Genomic DNA, 16,433 nt, shown 5'->3' with positions numbered 1-16,433 from the left:
TCATGTTTTTTTAAAAATTAATTGATGAATTAAAATCTTCAAAAGCAAATTGATTTAATTATTGTAATGTACAAAACTCAGACAGACAGATTAAACAGAAAGTATGAAACGCGTAGTTGGTTTGGATTGTTATAAACTCAAGCTTCAAAACCAGCCATCTTCATAAGCTTCTTCCAAGCCGGTCTAGCGGTAAGCTCTTCCCACCATCGGTTCATATTCACTCGAGCCTTAACCATCTGGTTTACATCGGTACGCATCAAGTATCCCATCGCTGGCATGTGCGTCAAATCAGCCATAGTGAATTCATCACCAGCCAAAAACCGGTTCGACGCAAGCCGATTCTCGTATATGTCCAAGACCACCCCTAGCTTCGCCTTGAGCTCCTCGACCAAAACGGCGTCACATTCTTCGCCTAACCTGGGCTTGATGACTAGGTTAAGCACAATGGGGAACGCCAGAACGTTAAAGTAATGGGTCTCCACGTCGGCCCACTGGTCCACGATGGCTCGGTGCTCTAGTGACTTGCCCAAAAGGTTCGTGCCTTGGTTGGAGTATTTGGTCGCATAGTATCTCGCAATGGCTCTAGATTCTTCAAAACACAATACATAAATGATTAGAAAACAATGCTTAACAAAAAAATGTTTATAAAACTAGAATGGTTACCGAATAGCTTGAAATCTCCATCTTCTATGGCTGGGACTTGACCAAATGGCTACCAAAAATAAACAATAGTTATACTAAGGATTATAATAATCACATGATTAATTTCTCTAGTTAGAAAACTATAAAATATTTTACCTGACGAAGAAGATGTTCTGGTTTCTTCTGCTCTAATGTATCAAGGTCGACATGAACAATCTCAAACTCAATTTCTTTCTCCAAAAAACAAAGCAAGACTCTTTGTGGACAAGCTGCAGTTACCTGCCCGTATAGTTTCACAACCATTATAGTTTTTTGGTACAACTAACTTTGTAACAACGTTTTTATTAATGTTAATAACATATATGAGAAGAAGTGAGAGTAGATGTGTAATAGACTCGAGACATTTATAAGAGCTGGTTGTTGTTGTGACTGGTTGGTTGGTAGAGCATGTGGTGGGTGTTCCACTAACCGTGGATATCATTCAAATCTCTATAAAATTTTAAATAAAATAAAAATTCCGATAACAAATACAGTATTTGATCGGACCGGTGGTTATATTACTAACTACCAAGTCTGGTAAGTAAGCAGACAATCTCCAATGTATTTTTCAGTTTTTTTTCTAAAATAAAAAATTCTATAATAGAAATTTCATTTAACCCAATGTGTTTTTTAAAAATAGAAATTTCTAAATATATACTAAAAATATAGAAGAAAAATATCAATCTATATTTTTGAGGAAAAAATAGAAATGGGATGATGTAGTCTTAAGTCGCTAGGTCCGGACCGACCGTCCGACAAAGTTTCGAACATGGCATCTAACTACTATTATAAAGACAAATATAGAAATAAGTTGGAGATGATATACAAAAAAAAAAATCAGAAAGATACAAAATGGGGTAAAAATCAGACAAAGCCTTCTTTTTAATCTAAACTAGGTAATAACCCGCGCCTTGCGCGGAATGTGATTATTAGTTTCGTTATTTTTAATAAAAAGATCTGTTTAATTTGGATATTGGTTTGGTTTTACATTTTTTTTGTTCTTAATCTTCTAAAATTTAACTATTATTTTAAATTAATATTCATTTTAGTTTATTCCGTTAAAATGTTTGATTTTTTGATTTTTTCTCGTAAAAACCAAAAATTAATATTATTTGTTTATTTTCATGTTATGAATTTTAGATAGTCGTCCTGCTGAACCAATAGTTTCATATTATAGGTTTTAAACAGATAATTGTTTAAGAAAAAGAAAAGAAAATTATTAAAAAAATCATTTCACTACAATTTGGTCGGTAGTGAAAAAAACATTAAGAAAAAATATTTCAACTTTCAAAAAAATTAGATACTTCAGTTGTGGTGAATACTTACTTAGAAGGTGCTCACATCAAGGTGCACATGTATGTTTATGTAAAAAGTATACAAAAATAGTTGAAAAATATATAAAGATATTGTTAATTAATATTAAATGATATTTTTGTTCAAAATAATACATGAAAGATAAAACTAAAATTAATTTAAAATAAAAATGCCTTGACATTAGTCATTTCTTCATATAAAGAAAATAAAATTGTATCCGTAAATAGGGGTGGACACATATCAAATATCTGGGTATTTGGAAGCATTCTTATCGATTCGATCTTTAACCACCTAGATATTCGGTGACTCAGATATCCGAAATGTTATAGAATTTTATAGAATATCATATTTGATCGTTAAATAAAAAAAATAAAAAAAATAATTTAATGATTTAATAATATAACATTTTATTACAAAAATAAAACATTATATAACCTTTTAAATTCTAGTACCTAATATAATAAATTTAATTCATAAAAATATTGTAAAATTGATATAAAGTATAATATATATAACATATATATATAATTCTTTACATATATGTATATATATATGCATATAACATATCGAATTAGATATATGTTCCTAAAAATATTGATATTTCTGATTTGCTTCTTTTTTTGGATATTGTATTTTAGTATTTGATTTGTTTCGTAGAGTTTCAAATATCCAGATTTTTTGGTTCAAATAAAAACAATGAATCGAATCAAAATTTATGAATATTTTGCTCAACTTTAACCGTAAACAATAAAAATAATATATATATATAGTTTGGCTTTTGATTCGTTATCTATTTTTATTCGAACCAAAAAATCTAGAGTTTTATTGTAACCATGTATGTGAGTTTTATATTTAAAAAAAAACACAAATTACATAGTGTGAACACATTTATGATTATAGTGTGAATGCGTTAGCATATTTATTATTAAATCATTGTGAAGCTGCCACGTGTCTATTATAATGTGAATGCATTAATTACAATGCTTCTCTTTTAATATATAAGGGATATATCATCCTAAACCTAACGTGTATCCCAAGTAGGCCCTGTTCTGGAATTTAAGTGAACTGTCTTCTCATGTAAGTATCTTCATGAACAAAGACAGGATCTTCTCCTCTCTCTGGAATCTGAGGCTGTCCCATTGCTATTCCTCCTCCTTGGTTAGCCACCGTCCTTGTGACACCAACGTTTTGGTTACTCGAATTCAAACATAGATAGTAAACAATCCCGAGCGCAATAGTGACAAGCGACAGCACAGAACCGGTAGAGAAAACGCCAGTACCGACAGTGTAGCAGAAGTAGGCATCCGGAAACGCTGCCTCCTCGGCGTGTTCATCGTTTAGTGCAGCTCCAGATAGAAGCACGAGGAAAGCTATCACAAAAGTGAACCTAAACGTAACATGAAGAACATCATTTGTAAGCAGACATTATAACTAGGGAATTTACTGCAAAAAAAATAAAGTTAAAGAGTGAGAGTTACCAGGAGACAATGAAGCAGATTAAGGAGATGATCCACTTGGATCTTGAAGGAGCAGGACCTTTTCTACAACAGAAACAACCGCTTCCAACGCTGGCGATGATCTGAGCCATCATTAGAAAGACAGCTGACGCGAAGCCTAGATTGTAAGCAGGGCTTCTGTGATAAGAGCATCGTGTGAGTGAACCAGAGGTGGTAACATTGGCCTGAGATTTCTGTGTTGATTAAAGAGGAAAAAAAAACTTTTAAAGACGAGTATAAAGGCTTATAATAGCAGAGTAAACCATGAGAGCCTATAAAAATGCAGACAAATTAGTTCAAGAGAAATGTGATTTAAGTTGGAGAGTACTTTATATTAGAGAGATATGAGTACTTATGCTATTACAAGATATACCAACATGACATTAGAGATATGAATACTTATGCTATTACCAGATGTAAAAATAGGACATTACAGATATGAGTACTTATGCTATTACCAGATAGATATACTAGAGATATGAATACTTATGCTATTACTAGAAATATATACCAAGAGGACAGAACAAAATAAAACTTAAAAAACAGAGCTTATCATGTCTTTTTCTGCTTCTTTACCAAAAATCAACAATGTTCCCTGGAAAAGATCCCAAATCAAAGAGTTCCAGTGAACTTCATAATTAAAAAAAAATATATCAGAGACTGAAGTTTTCATTTTTAAACACCCCACGCATTCCAAAAAAAAAAAAACCGCACAACTAAAGTCACCTTTTAAAAATCTGTTCCACAGAAATTGGAACTATTGTTTTTTTTTTTAAATTACATTTTCAGCAACCATGGATTGATTAGTGCATACCCAAAATCATGAGAAAATACCAAATTTCACTACAAAGCAGAAACAATAAAACAGAAACCATACAAGTATTGATTCAACAAGAAGAATAGCAGAGAGAGAGTGAGATAAACCTTGACTTTGGTAGCTTCAGCAGCAAAGGCAGTAAGAGCTGATAATAAACCCAGAAGAGATAACACACCACACATCACTACCTTTCTCTTCTCCATCTCTTCTTTCCTTCTCCTTTCCTTTTCTTCCAATAATATTATAAGTGTGTTCGTTCTGTAAGAAAGAATAAAGTTGGTGACAAACCCATTAGACACAACCGCACTTACTTTCTTTAGTTTTGGCCTCCACTTATCCACGCGTAATAAGGGCCATTTTCGGTATCTTCTCTCTTCTTCCGTTTTCCAGCACCGACGTCTTGTATTCGACAGTGTTACAAGGTTACGTGTGATTTTATGGGCCCAGCTCAAACATATTTATTTAGATGGTCCCACTGTTTGATCAACATTTTTATTCTTCGGCCTAGAGAGAGTAACGTCGTAGGGCCCGAGACTTCATAGCTTAACAAACCCAATTAATTTCTCTCCAATAATGAATCTATTTCTATTTATAGACGGATCCATAAAATCATTCCTTCCAATAATCAGTCATGTAGTTATATCGAAACGTAAAAGAATCAACTCATATAAGTAAAACATCACCTTCAGTAAATATAATTAATATACTGTAAAGTTGATCTCTTTCACATTTTGTATATTCCATATAGTTTTTCTTTCGCTAAAATCTGGAACTATTCAATAGACATTATTTGCAAAGTGATTTTGACAGATTTCATCTCTACAATTATTTTGACTAAATAAATGTTACATGACATGATAAAATGATGATATGTGTAATTAATGCTTATTTATATTTTTGGTAAAATTTTAAAAATATAATAGTAATTTATACATCATCATTAAAGTAAATCTATTTAAATATGACATTAAATAATATAATAGTATAAATATAATAATATTTTGAAATTTTGAAATATTATTTATTTATATTTTATATAATTATAAAATTTTAATCATAATATCATTAGATTTTTATATATATCTACAAATTTTTAAATACTATTTAGTTGTACTTTTTGATAATTATACAACTTTTATATCAAATTATTTTATTAATTATGTACAGGTTGATGTCCTATATTTTATCCCAAAAGATAAAAATCTATCAAAAATTATTATTTTAAAATATAATTTTATACATATATATATCAAAATTGTTTATTTTATCTTAATTGTAGGTTTAAGTAAATCAAAATTATATTAAATTATTGGTAAGAAAATAATAAAATCTAAAATAATAAATTTTTTAAAAAAATATATAATTTAAATTTAAAAGATTTATTACTACAAATGGGGCAAGTAAACACCTAGTTCCATATAGTTAAATATAGATATCTCAATATTATCTATTTTATATTCCGAATGATCAGTTTCAGTTTTACAACACAGAAAATTGATGAGAAGCTATATAATCTCTTGCCAAAAACTGAAAAAAAAAACACAATAATCAGACGCAATATCTATCAATTAACCACCTTTCTTTATACAAATATATCGGCACGCTATTCTCCTTGAAATATATATCATCATCATCAAGTTTTCTGGTCGTGCAAAGATGAACAAATCTTTGTTGTTCTTCGTCTTTTTATGCTTGCTTATTCAAATAAGCAAATTAGGTTTCTGCTTAGAAAGAAAAGCTCATAATGGTAATAATGGACTGAAACGCCATGGATTCATAAGTGTCACTAGCTTCGGAGCTGTTGGCGATGGGAAGGCTGATGATACTAAGGTATATATATATATATATATATCATTATTTTGCATAGATTTATGCATATATATATTATCTTACTTTAATATAATTTTGTATGATATGTATAAATATATTTCAGGCATTTCTTAAGGCGTGGAAAGCTGTATGTAAGGGAGGAAGTAGAGGGAAGACAAATTTTGTAGTGCCTCTAGGAAAAACGTTCATGCTTAAGCCTCTTACATTCGAAGGTCCCTGCAAGTCTTCCTCCATCACCTTTTTGGTATATACACATACACTTTCTTAAATTTAAGTTACATAAAAAAATCCAACTGAAGTTGTATTTAATTAGCCCTGACTGACCAACAAAAAATGATATTAACATTAATCAATTTATAGCTTATAAAACCATAACTCGAACCAATATCTATTTATTTGGTGATTTATTTACATTAGATAAGAGGCAATCTTGTTGCGCCGGGTTACACTTGGCATGCGGGAAACTACCCTGCATGGATAAGTTTTGATAGTATATACGGCCTAGCTATCACCGGAGGCGGCACCATCAACGGCCGTGGTTCTGTGTGGTGGAGAAACGTTCAGCATCGTCCCACAGTAAGTATTGCAAGATCCTTAAACTCATAAAATGTAAACTATAATCGAACCATTTATTAATATAAGTTGCTTTCGTTTCTTTATTCTTAGGCAATGCATTTCAACAACTGTAATGGTCTTCACATCTCTAATCTCCATCACTTGAACAGTCCTCGTAACCACATAAGTCTAAGCTGCTCAGAGAACATCAGCCTCTCGGGTCTAAACATGACTGCGCCTGGTGATAGTCCTAATACGGATGGTATAGACATATCAAACTGTAGAGGAGTCGACATACGTGACTCTGTGATTGCCACTGGGGATGACTGCATTGCCATTAACGGAGGTTCATCTTATATCAACATAACCGGCATTTTTTGCGGCCCCGGTCATGGCATCAGGTGATTATTCCTAGCTAGATTCATGATTCAAGAACAATCATCGTAAAATATAATTTGGTATATTATTAATCTCTTGTTGAGTATGTTACTATATCTTATAAATATAATTTGGTATACTATAGCGTAGGAAGCCTTGGACAAAATGGACATTTTTCAGCCGTTGAAGAGGTGAGAGTAAAGAACTGTACTTTGTCAAACACAAAGAACGGTGTCCGGATCAAGACATTCCAGGTTTGTCCATTTCATCAAAATCTTATTCAGCATGTACCTTAATTAAACTGACTCTTTTTTTTCTGTTCTTGTGTGTGGGAATGTATTGTAGAATGGATTAGGATTCGCTCGGAAAATCTCATTTGAGGATATTAAAATGGTGGCTTCAGAGAACCCTATAATCATCGAACAGAACTACCACGACCAGGGCAAGAACGGAGACGTAAGCTTTGAATACAGTAACCACCAAAGCTGTCATGTAAATCGCTTGTACCAGACCGAGTCTGGTTCTGGCAATGGCAGAGGCGTGAGAGTGAGCGATGTGCGTTACAGTAGAATACAAGGTTCATCCGCGAGTAGTGAAGCCATCACAATGAACTGCGATGCGAACTTGGGATGTGTGGATATTGTGATGGACCATGTGAATATCGTTTCGGCTAAATCAGGTCACAAGGTGTCTGCTTCTTGCAAGAATGTTCATGGGAAGTACTTTGATTCCGTTATTAGCTGTCAGAAAAAGCATTAGGGAGAGGTGATATTGCCGTTTTCTCATTCTGTAATCCATTATTTCGAACTTGAAAGAACCAAAAAAAGAAACTAGGAGAACTGGTTAATCATAGTTTAATTATAATTACGAGTAAAACCAATCGAGACTATGGGCTAAATCCTGCAAATGCAATTATGTTTAGGCGTTTAACAAAAACTAAAACTTTGCGTTTGCACACACAAACAAACACTTAGAAACTAAGACTGTTTTAAGAAGATCAAACTATAATCACTGCAAATACTGAGATTATGGAGAAGGGAAAAGATCAAACACTCTTTCAATGTGTAACATAGAGCTTTCAAAGACGTTTTAAAATTGCTAAAACACCCAAAAGATTTCAAAAAAGATAGCAACGATCCATGGGGGCAACTAGTTTCATTAGCTTACGCTAATCTAACTTAAAACTAATCTTATAGTTCATTAATGGTTCCTTCACAAGTTCGAATCTTTTAATAGAAAGTATCGCTTCGAATCGAAGGGTGACCATCGTCCCACCCCGTCCCACCCCATCCCGCAGTTAACAGTAATAAAAATCTCTACATATACGATATATCTATACATTTTTGTAACTGTTAAAACCGCACCACAGTTGAACCGTTTGTACCGCACCGTTCAAACCGCAGTCACCATTCGGAAGTCATAGTCGTAAACAGATTCATCATAACTAACCAAGATAACAGAGCAAAGTATATCATCAAGTGAGAAAACTATGACAAGATCCATAGACTAAAAAACACAGAGGATTGAACTAAAGTATAAGAACATAAAGAGATAACACAGATCCTTACAATCTCCACAAGATAAAAGCAAACATCGAAAAGAAAGAACACCAAATCAGCGCAGCCCAAAACGACGACGCTTTACTCCCTCTTCCTAAGCCTCTCAACCCTCTGGTTAAGCTGCTCGATCCTAACCACAAGATTCGTAACGGAATACAGAATCCAGTAGAACACAAGCGCCGACGCGATCAGGAGCGCGTTCCTCTGGGACTTCATGATCGACTTCTGGTGACGGAGGTGCTCGGAAGGGGTGCACGAGTCGCCGTCGCAGGAGGGACGAGTCTCGTACTTCCAGTAGATATCCATGAGGAGGAAGAGGCAGAAGGGGATGATCGAGAGGAACGGCTTCAGGAGGTTGCGCGTGACGGCGATCAAGCCTTTGCGGAGCGCGTCGAGTCCAGGCATCGTTAGGAGGATCACCATGATCGCTTCGGCGGCGGCTGCGTAGCCTAGGACAACCCACTCGAGAGCCATTGGAGACGGTTTGCGATTGAGATCTGACTCGGCGATTTTTTTTTCTTCGTGAGCAAGTTTAGGTCTTTGCTTTGTGATTTGGGTACTGCTAAAAGGAGGAGGAAGGTGTACGGAGGGTGAGGCACGTGGCGCTTGTGTGGTGGTGTACGCGTCTCACACCGTCGAGGTTTTGATGGGCCTGCTTTCAAGCCCATATTCGTAACCTTTAGCTTTATTGGTTTTGAGGATCGCGACTAAACCAATCGGTTAATAAGATTATTATGGTTTTGATGTACATTTCGGTTCGGTTGTTGTTGCCTAATAGACCTCTGGACCAAAGAGCTTGTTTTATAGCTTTTTCTTGTATCTTGAAACCCATGTATAGTTGAATCTGAGATTTATAGGACCTGTTGCTCAAAAAAAAAAATTTATAGGACCATAACATTTTTTTGATTTTAGCAACAAAAAAAAACATTTTTTGATTAGTTTTTTTTTTTGATAATTTGAAAACCATGTAAATATGCTTAATAATTCTTTAAAATTTGCGGATGATGCAGCTATGCCCAGACCATCAATTCATCTACGTTCATTCTTGGTTTACAAACACAAAACTTAACTAATAACATGTTTGATAGATAATTTATACAAGTTCTATAAAATGTCACTGAAGACCATACACAAGCAGAGCTCCCAACAGCTCCAAGGCTAGCCAATAAGCCAACAATAACACCGATCGGAGGCACCTTTTCTTTGGTGCTATACATTATGGATAATTGGATATACGTATGTATCCGGCTGCAAAAACCACCGGAAAACATACTCAGAAAACTCACTTATAAGATCTAGAAGAATTCAGACTCACCTTTTAATCAACTAACTAAGCTTTGAGATAAGTGTTACATGATACTATCTAAATCTTAGAAAGCAAACAGAGTACTATACTAGCCTTCTGAAGTTACAAAAAAAAAAAAAAACATCTGTACCTCTGTGTTTGTTCAAAAATCACAAATTGCATCGTAAAACCGATATTCGAAATGCCCGGACCTACTATGGTCCATATAACAGCTTTATGCTATTGAATGTTAATGTTCATAGTAAAATCTATGGTCTATACTATAGCTCAATGTTCATACGAATTTTCAACATATATGAAACTATTTCATCTTCATAATGAAGATGATATTATGAAGAAGAAATATTGTATGTGAATAAGGTTATAATATGTTTTGTTTTTCTTTTTTTGCTAAACCCTTCTAACATGTTTATAATATTTTTATAACATAATTTGTTATTTGTTTTTGATCAAATAACATAATTTGTTAATCTTATATATTAAAACATAAGTCACAACCTTAATTTATGTGTATTTTTTTATAAAAAATAGACCTAATAGACGACATATTCGTAGAAATTCATGTTACATTTAATCTCCAATTTTATCATTTAAATTTTGGGCCTACCAAAACATTTTATTGAGCTAACAATAATTGGATTTAAACAATAGATGATCCACTGGATTTATAGATAGTATAAATTAAATAGATATAATTTAATGTTGTAATACTATACCTTCATATGTTAAATATTTAAAATATTTGTCGATGTTAACTTTTAAAATTATAAAGACTTTTTTTAAATAAAAAGAATTATATTATCTAACAATGACTTTACTATCTTGAACCAATGAAAACAAATTTTAAACTATATAGTTTATTTTAAAAATTAAACAAAAACTAAATATTTAATTATTTACTCTATAATATAAATCTATGAAGTATATAGTTTATTTTAAAAATTAAAAAAAAAATTTTAAACTATATAGTTTATTTTAAAAATTAAACAAAAACTAAATATTTAATTATTTACTCTATAATATAAATCTATGAAGTGAAAATTTTAATTTTTTAAAAACTTTCTAAATTTGTGAAATGTTACAATATATTTGAATATGACAATGTAATAATATTTTACTAATCTTTATATATATAGTTACGATTTTAATAATAAAATAATAATCCAAAAATATATATGTAGAAGAAGGTACAAATTCATGTGAAATTTGAAACAATTTATTCAATGAAAAAATATATCGTAAACTTATTATGTTTTAAAAATTGATAAACACATATATATATATATATATTATAATATATACAAATTTAGAATTGAAAACAAAATATTTATATAAAAATAAATGAAAATAAAAACGATGATCGATATCTAGTAGTGAAGATTAAAGTATATTGGATGTGGAACATGGTGGTTTTTAACCACGTATATAATACAAATGGACAATATATGATATTGTTTGTTAATGAACATTTGAATATGGCATAATATTATATCACTTTCGTGGAAAATTTAGTGATGGGACCAAAATATGGTTGTAGCATTGATTTGATTGATATAGTATAGTTAGACTAATTTATTGTAGGACCAAAAAATTATTAAATAGTATTAGATAGGTTTTTAACAATTTTTATATATTTTTTTGGTTATAATATAGATTGTTTTTTTTTAATTTATAATTTTCATTTCAACGGATTTTGTCCATTCGTTCATTTTCCTTTGCTTGGCTACGTGGATTCCCTCCCTTTTGGCAATTTAGGACAGACATAATAAACCTAACATAAAAGGATGGATAAGGATGGATTTTTGTACATTAAGCACAAAATAATTAAAACATTTTTTGTAATTGTTTAGTCCACAATTGATTTTTTTTTGTTCACCGTCCACAATTGATTTCGTCCACAATTGATTTCATAAATCATTTTGTATTTATATACTATATACGTGCACGGCTCTTCATGAAAAAAACAGTCTTTTCTCTTTAGTATTAACCGTTGGTAAGAAAAAAAAACAGAAAATCTATATAAATGTGGCCTCTCTCAACTCGAAAAATATCACCAACCTACAGAGTGATAAGTCTGGTACTGAAGAAATGGCAACAGCTCCCAAAGCCACTACTCCGGGTCCTTGCGATTTCCCATCCACCATCGTTCGAGCTACCATCGTGCAGGCTTCCACTGTCTATAATGATACTCCCAAAACTATAGGTATACTCTCACACTTTCTTCTAGTGTTTTTTCCCTGCAAGATCCGGGAAAATAGTATCAAACGGTCTACTTGAGTTTGCAGAAAAGGCGGGAGAGTTTATTGCGCAGGCGGCGGCCGACGGAGCGCAGCTGGTGGTGTTCCCCGAGGCGTATATCGGTGGCTATCCTCGTGGATACAGGTTCGGCATAGGGGTTGGGGTTCATAACGAAGCTGGTCGTGACTGTTTCCGCAAATATCATGCTTCTGCCATTGTGGTTCCTGGTAGGTTCCAATCTTTTGGATTACTATATTTCTTTCAGTTTCCATCTTTAAAAGAAAAAAACCAATACATAAATTATTTATTTAAATGTTTATTTCCAAAGCATACATCATGTTCCTTGTATTCTGTACTTACGGATTGGTTCCAAAAATGAAATATCCGAATATCGATTTTTAATACTACTAGTATTCAGGTGCCCGTAAAAACCTGATACATATATAAATTAATGTCTAGTGTATTTCTGCTTATGAAAATTTTAGAATGGAATATTTGTTAAATTAATGGTGAATGGTGTGAGAAATGAGTAAACCAAATCTTAACTTTCATTTCCAAAAGTGGTAAGTGAATAAATGGAGTGAGACTTTATAGTTCAACTGAACACATGGTTGGGTCATAAAATAACACCCTTTTTTTGCACATGTGTTTGGGGTTTTGTGATGAACCTACAGGACCTGAAGTGGACAAGCTGGCGGAGATGGCTAGGAAAAACAAAGTGTACTTGGTGATGGGAGCGATGGAGAAGGACGGATACACACTCTATTGCACAGCCCTTTTCTTCAGTTCTGAAGGTCGCTTCTTGGGCAAGCACCGTAAAGTCATGCCAACATCTCTCGAACGTTGCATCTGGGGTTACGGGGATGGATCAACCATCCCTGTCTACGACACTCCCCTTGGCAAACTCGGTGCTGCTATTTGCTGGGAAAATAGGATGCCCCTCTACAGAACTTCCTTGTATGGAAAAGGCAAGGCTCCTAATTAAATGACCTTTCTAACTTTTTTTTTTTTAATGTAACACTCCTTAACAATTTATTTGGGCTGCTGCATGCAGGAATTGAATTATATTGTGCACCTACCGCTGACGGTTCCAAGGAATGGCAATCGTCGATGATGCACATTGCACTCGAGGGTGGATGTTTCGTGATGTCGGCTTGCCAGTTCTGCGTGCGTAAAGATTTCCCTGACCATGCTGATTACTTGTTCACCGACTGGTACCCAGAGCAACACGAAGAGGCTATTGTCTCCCAGGGTGGTAGTGTCATTATTTCCCCATTGGGAAAGATTCTCGCCGGGCCAAACTTTGAATCAGAGGGTCTCATAACAGCTGATCTTGGTATTTGATCTTCATCTTAATTAGGCTTTAGTGCAGAAAATTATGAACCTTTTTACCTAATCATTTTTTTTTCTTATCTAGATCTTGGTGATATCGCAAGAGCCAAGTTATACTTCGATGTGGTCGGGCATTACTCAAGGCCAGATATATTTAATTTGAGAGTAAATGATAACCAAAATAAACCGGTTACATTCGTGTCCAAGTCGGTGAAAGCTGAGGATGATTCAGAGCCGCAAAACAAGTAATCAAGATATAAAGGTCGTTGTCAATCTATCGTCTCCCTTCTCCTCAACTACTGGAGTTAATTAATGTCAGCCATATGTTATTGTGAGTTCAAATAAATCTGTTTCGAGAGAGTATGTTAAGTTTGTTTATCTTTATGCTCAATAATTCACGAGAGCCAGTTGGATATGTACGTTGTATGATTAAACCAATCGGTTCTCTTCTCTTGTATTCGAATTGTTGTTTTAATGTTATGTTTTACGTGTGGACCTATATCTTTGTGTTTGGTGGTATGGTTTGAACATTGGTATAATGTGTTTATTCTGGACTAATTGGCTGTCACAGAGATTGCTTTGTATGCTGGTAACATTGAATGTGTGATGGAGGAAATGATGGGGTTCGTTATCATGGATTTAACGCTATCCATGTTAGCTAGTCTGTAGCACTGGCCCATTAGATAGGATTGAGACTTAAGAGCAGGATTATCGGTAAACCTGTTTTTGGGTTTCTTAATTATTTTTTTTGTTTTTTCTGATTAAAAAAAAATTAAAAAATAATCAATTGTGGGCTGCCACGTGTATGTGGAGCCCGCAAACAATACAAGAAACATGCAAAAGTCGATCACTCTTTCACAACTTTTGTTATCGTTTTTTTCCAAAATGGTGGGATCCGCGCACTACTTTTCCTCCTAAAACCACCTTAGAAACCTGCGATAATGCTGGTCTAATAATATCCGTTATCCGATGGGATCCAAAATGATTTAATATTATCAGTTTTATTAAAGTGAAACAAAATAGTAGATAATATTTGTATAATTTTCATTTACAAATACTTGGTGCTAAATTATACTACATATTTGTATAATTTTCATTTACAAATAAGTAATTTTAAATAGAATCACTTGGATTTATGATACAATATAAATGATATAATTCACTTTTTTTTACTGGTTGTTACATTTATCTTGAAACAGACACAAAGGAAACTGAATTTAAATCTCAAGTTGATGTCATGAAGTCACCAATATACATTCTCAGTTTACAATCACAAAGCTTAGTTTATGACTTTTTGGTATACAAAAAAACTATATAAAAATGTCACTGAAGACCATACACAAGCAGAGCTCCAACAGCTCCAAGACCGGCCAATAAGCCAACAATAACACCGATCGGAGGCAGTCCTCCTCCTATGGCCTTCCCTGTGTTCACATCATACCTCGCAAACCGTTTCTTTGGCGCTATACATTGAGGACATACGTATGTGTCCGGCTGCAAAAACCACCAGAAAACAACACTCAGACACTCACTTGTCAGAACTAGAGAATGTTTGGAACAAAAGTGAAGGATTCAGACTCACCTGTTCATCAAAAGGCTTTGGTAAAGTGTATATGAATCCACAATCAAGACAAATGTGAGTAGCTCTTGCCTGCAAAAGAGAAAGAACAATTTTTCAGACTAATCAACTAACTAAGCTTTGAGATAAGCGTTTCATGATACAACAGAGTAGTATACTAGCCTTCTGAGTCTCGGTTAACTTTCTTCCAAACCGAGGAGGAGCCGGACGCTTATTTAGCTTCTTCACATCAACATCCGCACCACCTCTGTGCTTGATCAAAAATCACAAATTGCATCGTAAAACCAATCAAGAACCGCACAAAGAATCATAGAACATCCCAGGTACTACTCTATGAAGCATATCAAAGAGATTTACACCATGAAAGCCTAGCTTTTCACTGAATGTTTCATACGAAATAATTAATCACACAAAACCAATCTGATATGATACTTTTGATAATTTCAATCCTAATCCGTATTTTAAATAAAAAAAAGAGGCAAAGACACAAACACACACACACACTTGCCTGCTGACAACAAAGTAGACAGAATCAGGTTTTGCCTGAATAGCTGTTTTAGTGAACCCCAACTTATCAGCAGGCCAAAGCTCATCTCCAAAGAAGCTGCTTGTGTACAGAACTTGATCTCCAGATTTAAGCCCAGCTTTTGCTGCGTTGCCACCTCCTTCCACACCCTGAAAAAATAAAATTAAAAAAAAACCCCTCAAATTATATCAAACAACATAACGCCATTTCATTACACAAGTAAGTAGTAAGAAAGAAACTGACAGTGATGACAACTCCACCACCTTGCTTCTGTCCAAGAGTCAGACCCAAAGGCTTGTCCACTTCAACCTCTATGGTCTTAGAAGCTGCTGTTCTCGCTTTGACTTCGAATCTTCTTGACAGGTTTAACCCACCGATCTTTCTGTCGGAGACAGCGAAGATCTCTGATACACTCTTCTTCGAATCTTCCAACGAAACTCCCTGAAACACAGTTTTCTAAAACACAAAAAAAGATTCAAGCTAAGTCCAAAATCACATTCAAAGAGGGTTAAGGAAAGAGAGATGAACCTACCTGGGGAAAGAGAGGAGACGAGGAGTGGAGTTTAGGAGATGGGTTTGAAGGTGAAGATGTTTTGGTGAAGAAGGACGAGACAGTAGCTCCTGAAACCGCACTAGATGCCATCTCAAACCAGGAAGAAGCTTGTTTTGATTCTTATCTACTTCGATGTTGTTGCATGCGTTTTGAGAGAACAAAGCTTCTTATTTTATTTTTTTGTGGAGGTGTTAAAGCTTCCAAAGGATAACCTTTTCGTGGTGATGGCACCATGTTCGTGTGCTATGCACGGTCCACCCTGACCACAC

General features: G+C 33.9%; 6 protein-coding genes across 8 annotated transcripts; 2 read left to right on the top strand and 4 right to left on the bottom strand.

The window, feature by feature from the left end:
• Positions 1–35: 35 nt before the first annotated feature.
• Positions 36–1,053, bottom strand: LOC125581294 (glutathione S-transferase F12). Its single transcript, XM_048746429.1, has 3 exons — positions 799–1,053; positions 664–712; positions 36–589 (listed from the first exon to the last, which is right to left on the bottom strand). The coding sequence occupies exons 1-3, from the start codon at positions 943–945 to the stop codon at positions 138–140; spliced, it is 648 nt and encodes a 215-aa protein (XP_048602386.1). The 5' UTR covers positions 946–1,053; the 3' UTR covers positions 36–137.
• A 1,923-nt stretch (positions 1,054–2,976) lies between these two features.
• Positions 2,977–4,668, bottom strand: BNAC02G07070D. Of its 2 annotated transcripts, none has more exons than XM_013796968.3 (3): positions 4,416–4,668; positions 3,474–3,685; positions 2,977–3,382 (listed from the first exon to the last, which is right to left on the bottom strand). In XM_013796968.3, the coding sequence occupies exons 1-3, from the start codon at positions 4,509–4,511 to the stop codon at positions 3,052–3,054; spliced, it is 639 nt and encodes a 212-aa protein (XP_013652422.2). In that variant the 5' UTR covers positions 4,512–4,668; the 3' UTR covers positions 2,977–3,051. The 2 variants fall into 2 exon arrangements, with proteins under 2 accessions (XP_013652422.2, XP_022555070.2); XM_022699349.2 differs by having other exon boundaries at positions 3,006–3,382; positions 4,422–4,622.
• Positions 4,669–5,793: 1,125 nt separating this feature from the next.
• On the top strand, positions 5,794–7,929 carry LOC106357287 (probable polygalacturonase At3g15720). The gene is made up of 6 exons (XM_013796969.3): positions 5,794–6,138; positions 6,242–6,382; positions 6,556–6,714; positions 6,805–7,094; positions 7,217–7,325; positions 7,417–7,929. The coding sequence occupies exons 1-6, from the start codon at positions 5,965–5,967 to the stop codon at positions 7,828–7,830; spliced, it is 1,287 nt and encodes a 428-aa protein (XP_013652423.2). The 5' UTR covers positions 5,794–5,964; the 3' UTR covers positions 7,831–7,929.
• A 562-nt stretch (positions 7,930–8,491) lies between these two features.
• LOC125581293 lies at positions 8,492–9,240 on the bottom strand. Its single transcript, XM_048746427.1, has one exon. It carries the CDS (start codon positions 9,102–9,104, stop codon positions 8,712–8,714), a length of 393 nt encoding a protein of 130 aa, XP_048602384.1. The 5' UTR covers positions 9,105–9,240; the 3' UTR covers positions 8,492–8,711.
• A 584-nt stretch (positions 9,241–9,824) lies between these two features.
• LOC106354429 lies at positions 9,825–16,404 on the bottom strand. 2 transcript variants are annotated; one of them, XM_048746426.1, is made up of 6 exons: positions 16,144–16,404; positions 15,855–16,067; positions 15,594–15,760; positions 15,248–15,332; positions 15,089–15,157; positions 9,825–9,878 (listed from the first exon to the last, which is right to left on the bottom strand). In XM_048746426.1, the coding sequence occupies exons 1-6, from the start codon at positions 16,252–16,254 to the stop codon at positions 9,840–9,842; spliced, it is 684 nt and encodes a 227-aa protein (XP_048602383.1). In that variant the 5' UTR covers positions 16,255–16,404; the 3' UTR covers positions 9,825–9,839. The 2 variants fall into 2 exon arrangements, with proteins under 2 accessions (XP_048602383.1, XP_013649808.2); XM_013794354.3 differs by lacking the exon at positions 9,825–9,878 and adding an exon at positions 14,719–15,000 and having other exon boundaries at positions 16,144–16,403.
• LOC125581292 (nitrilase 2-like) lies at positions 11,572–14,005 on the top strand. Its single transcript, XM_048746425.1, has 5 exons — positions 11,572–12,139; positions 12,222–12,401; positions 12,849–13,142; positions 13,229–13,510; positions 13,592–14,005. The coding sequence occupies exons 1-5, from the start codon at positions 12,025–12,027 to the stop codon at positions 13,753–13,755; spliced, it is 1,035 nt and encodes a 344-aa protein (XP_048602382.1). The 5' UTR covers positions 11,572–12,024; the 3' UTR covers positions 13,756–14,005.
• Positions 16,405–16,433: the final 29 nt, after the last annotated feature.

This window comes from Brassica napus, chromosome C2 (assembly GCF_020379485.1).
Source record: "Brassica napus cultivar Da-Ae chromosome C2, Da-Ae, whole genome shotgun sequence".
NCBI lineage: Eukaryota > Viridiplantae > Streptophyta > Magnoliopsida > Brassicales > Brassicaceae > Brassica > Brassica napus.
The sequence above is the reverse complement of the archived record's forward strand: the minus strand, read 5'-3'. Positions and strand labels throughout refer to the sequence as shown.

What these genes read in the sequence shown, in the direction of transcription:
- LOC125581294 (XM_048746429.1), bottom strand. Translation starts at nt 945, where the DNA reads ATGGTTGTGAAACTATACGGGCAGGTAACTGCAGCTTGTCCACAAAGA. An exon ending in CAGAACATCTTCTTCGTCAG is followed by an intron (nt 713 to 798) that starts GTAAAATATTTT and finishes TATTTTTGGTAG; the next exon opens with CCATTTGGTCAAGTCCCAGC. An exon ending in TGGAGATTTCAAGCTATTCG is followed by an intron (nt 590 to 663) that starts GTAACCATTCTA and finishes TGTGTTTTGAAG; the next exon opens with AATCTAGAGCCATTGCGAGA.
- BNAC02G07070D (XM_013796968.3), bottom strand. Translation starts at nt 4,511, where the DNA reads ATGGAGAAGAGAAAGGTAGTGATGTGTGGTGTGTTATCTCTTCTGGGT. An exon ending in CTGAAGCTACCAAAGTCAAG is followed by an intron (nt 3,686 to 4,415) that starts GTTTATCTCACT and finishes TAATCAACACAG; the next exon opens with AAATCTCAGGCCAATGTTAC. An exon ending in ATCTGCTTCATTGTCTCCTG is followed by an intron (nt 3,383 to 3,473) that starts GTAACTCTCACT and finishes TGTTACGTTTAG; the next exon opens with GTTCACTTTTGTGATAGCTT.
- LOC106357287 (XM_013796969.3), top strand. Translation starts at nt 5,965, where the DNA reads ATGAACAAATCTTTGTTGTTCTTCGTCTTTTTATGCTTGCTTATTCAA. An exon ending in CTTCCTCCATCACCTTTTTG is followed by an intron (nt 6,383 to 6,555) that starts GTATATACACAT and finishes TATTTACATTAG; the next exon opens with ATAAGAGGCAATCTTGTTGC. An exon ending in GGCCCCGGTCATGGCATCAG is followed by an intron (nt 7,095 to 7,216) that starts GTGATTATTCCT and finishes GGTATACTATAG; the next exon opens with CGTAGGAAGCCTTGGACAAA.
- LOC125581293 (XM_048746427.1), bottom strand. Translation starts at nt 9,104, where the DNA reads ATGGCTCTCGAGTGGGTTGTCCTAGGCTACGCAGCCGCCGCCGAAGCG.
- LOC125581292 (XM_048746425.1), top strand. Translation starts at nt 12,025, where the DNA reads ATGGCAACAGCTCCCAAAGCCACTACTCCGGGTCCTTGCGATTTCCCA. An exon ending in TGATACTCCCAAAACTATAG is followed by an intron (nt 12,140 to 12,221) that starts GTATACTCTCAC and finishes TTGAGTTTGCAG; the next exon opens with AAAAGGCGGGAGAGTTTATT. An exon ending in TTCTGCCATTGTGGTTCCTG is followed by an intron (nt 12,402 to 12,848) that starts GTAGGTTCCAAT and finishes ATGAACCTACAG; the next exon opens with GACCTGAAGTGGACAAGCTG.
- LOC106354429 (XM_013794354.3), bottom strand. Translation starts at nt 16,254, where the DNA reads ATGGCATCTAGTGCGGTTTCAGGAGCTACTGTCTCGTCCTTCTTCACC. An exon ending in GTGGTGGAGTTGTCATCACT is followed by an intron (nt 15,761 to 15,854) that starts GTCAGTTTCTTT and finishes TTATTTTTTCAG; the next exon opens with GGTGTGGAAGGAGGTGGCAA. An exon ending in AGTTAACCGAGACTCAGAAG is followed by an intron (nt 15,158 to 15,247) that starts GCTAGTATACTA and finishes TCTCTTTTGCAG; the next exon opens with GCAAGAGCTACTCACATTTG.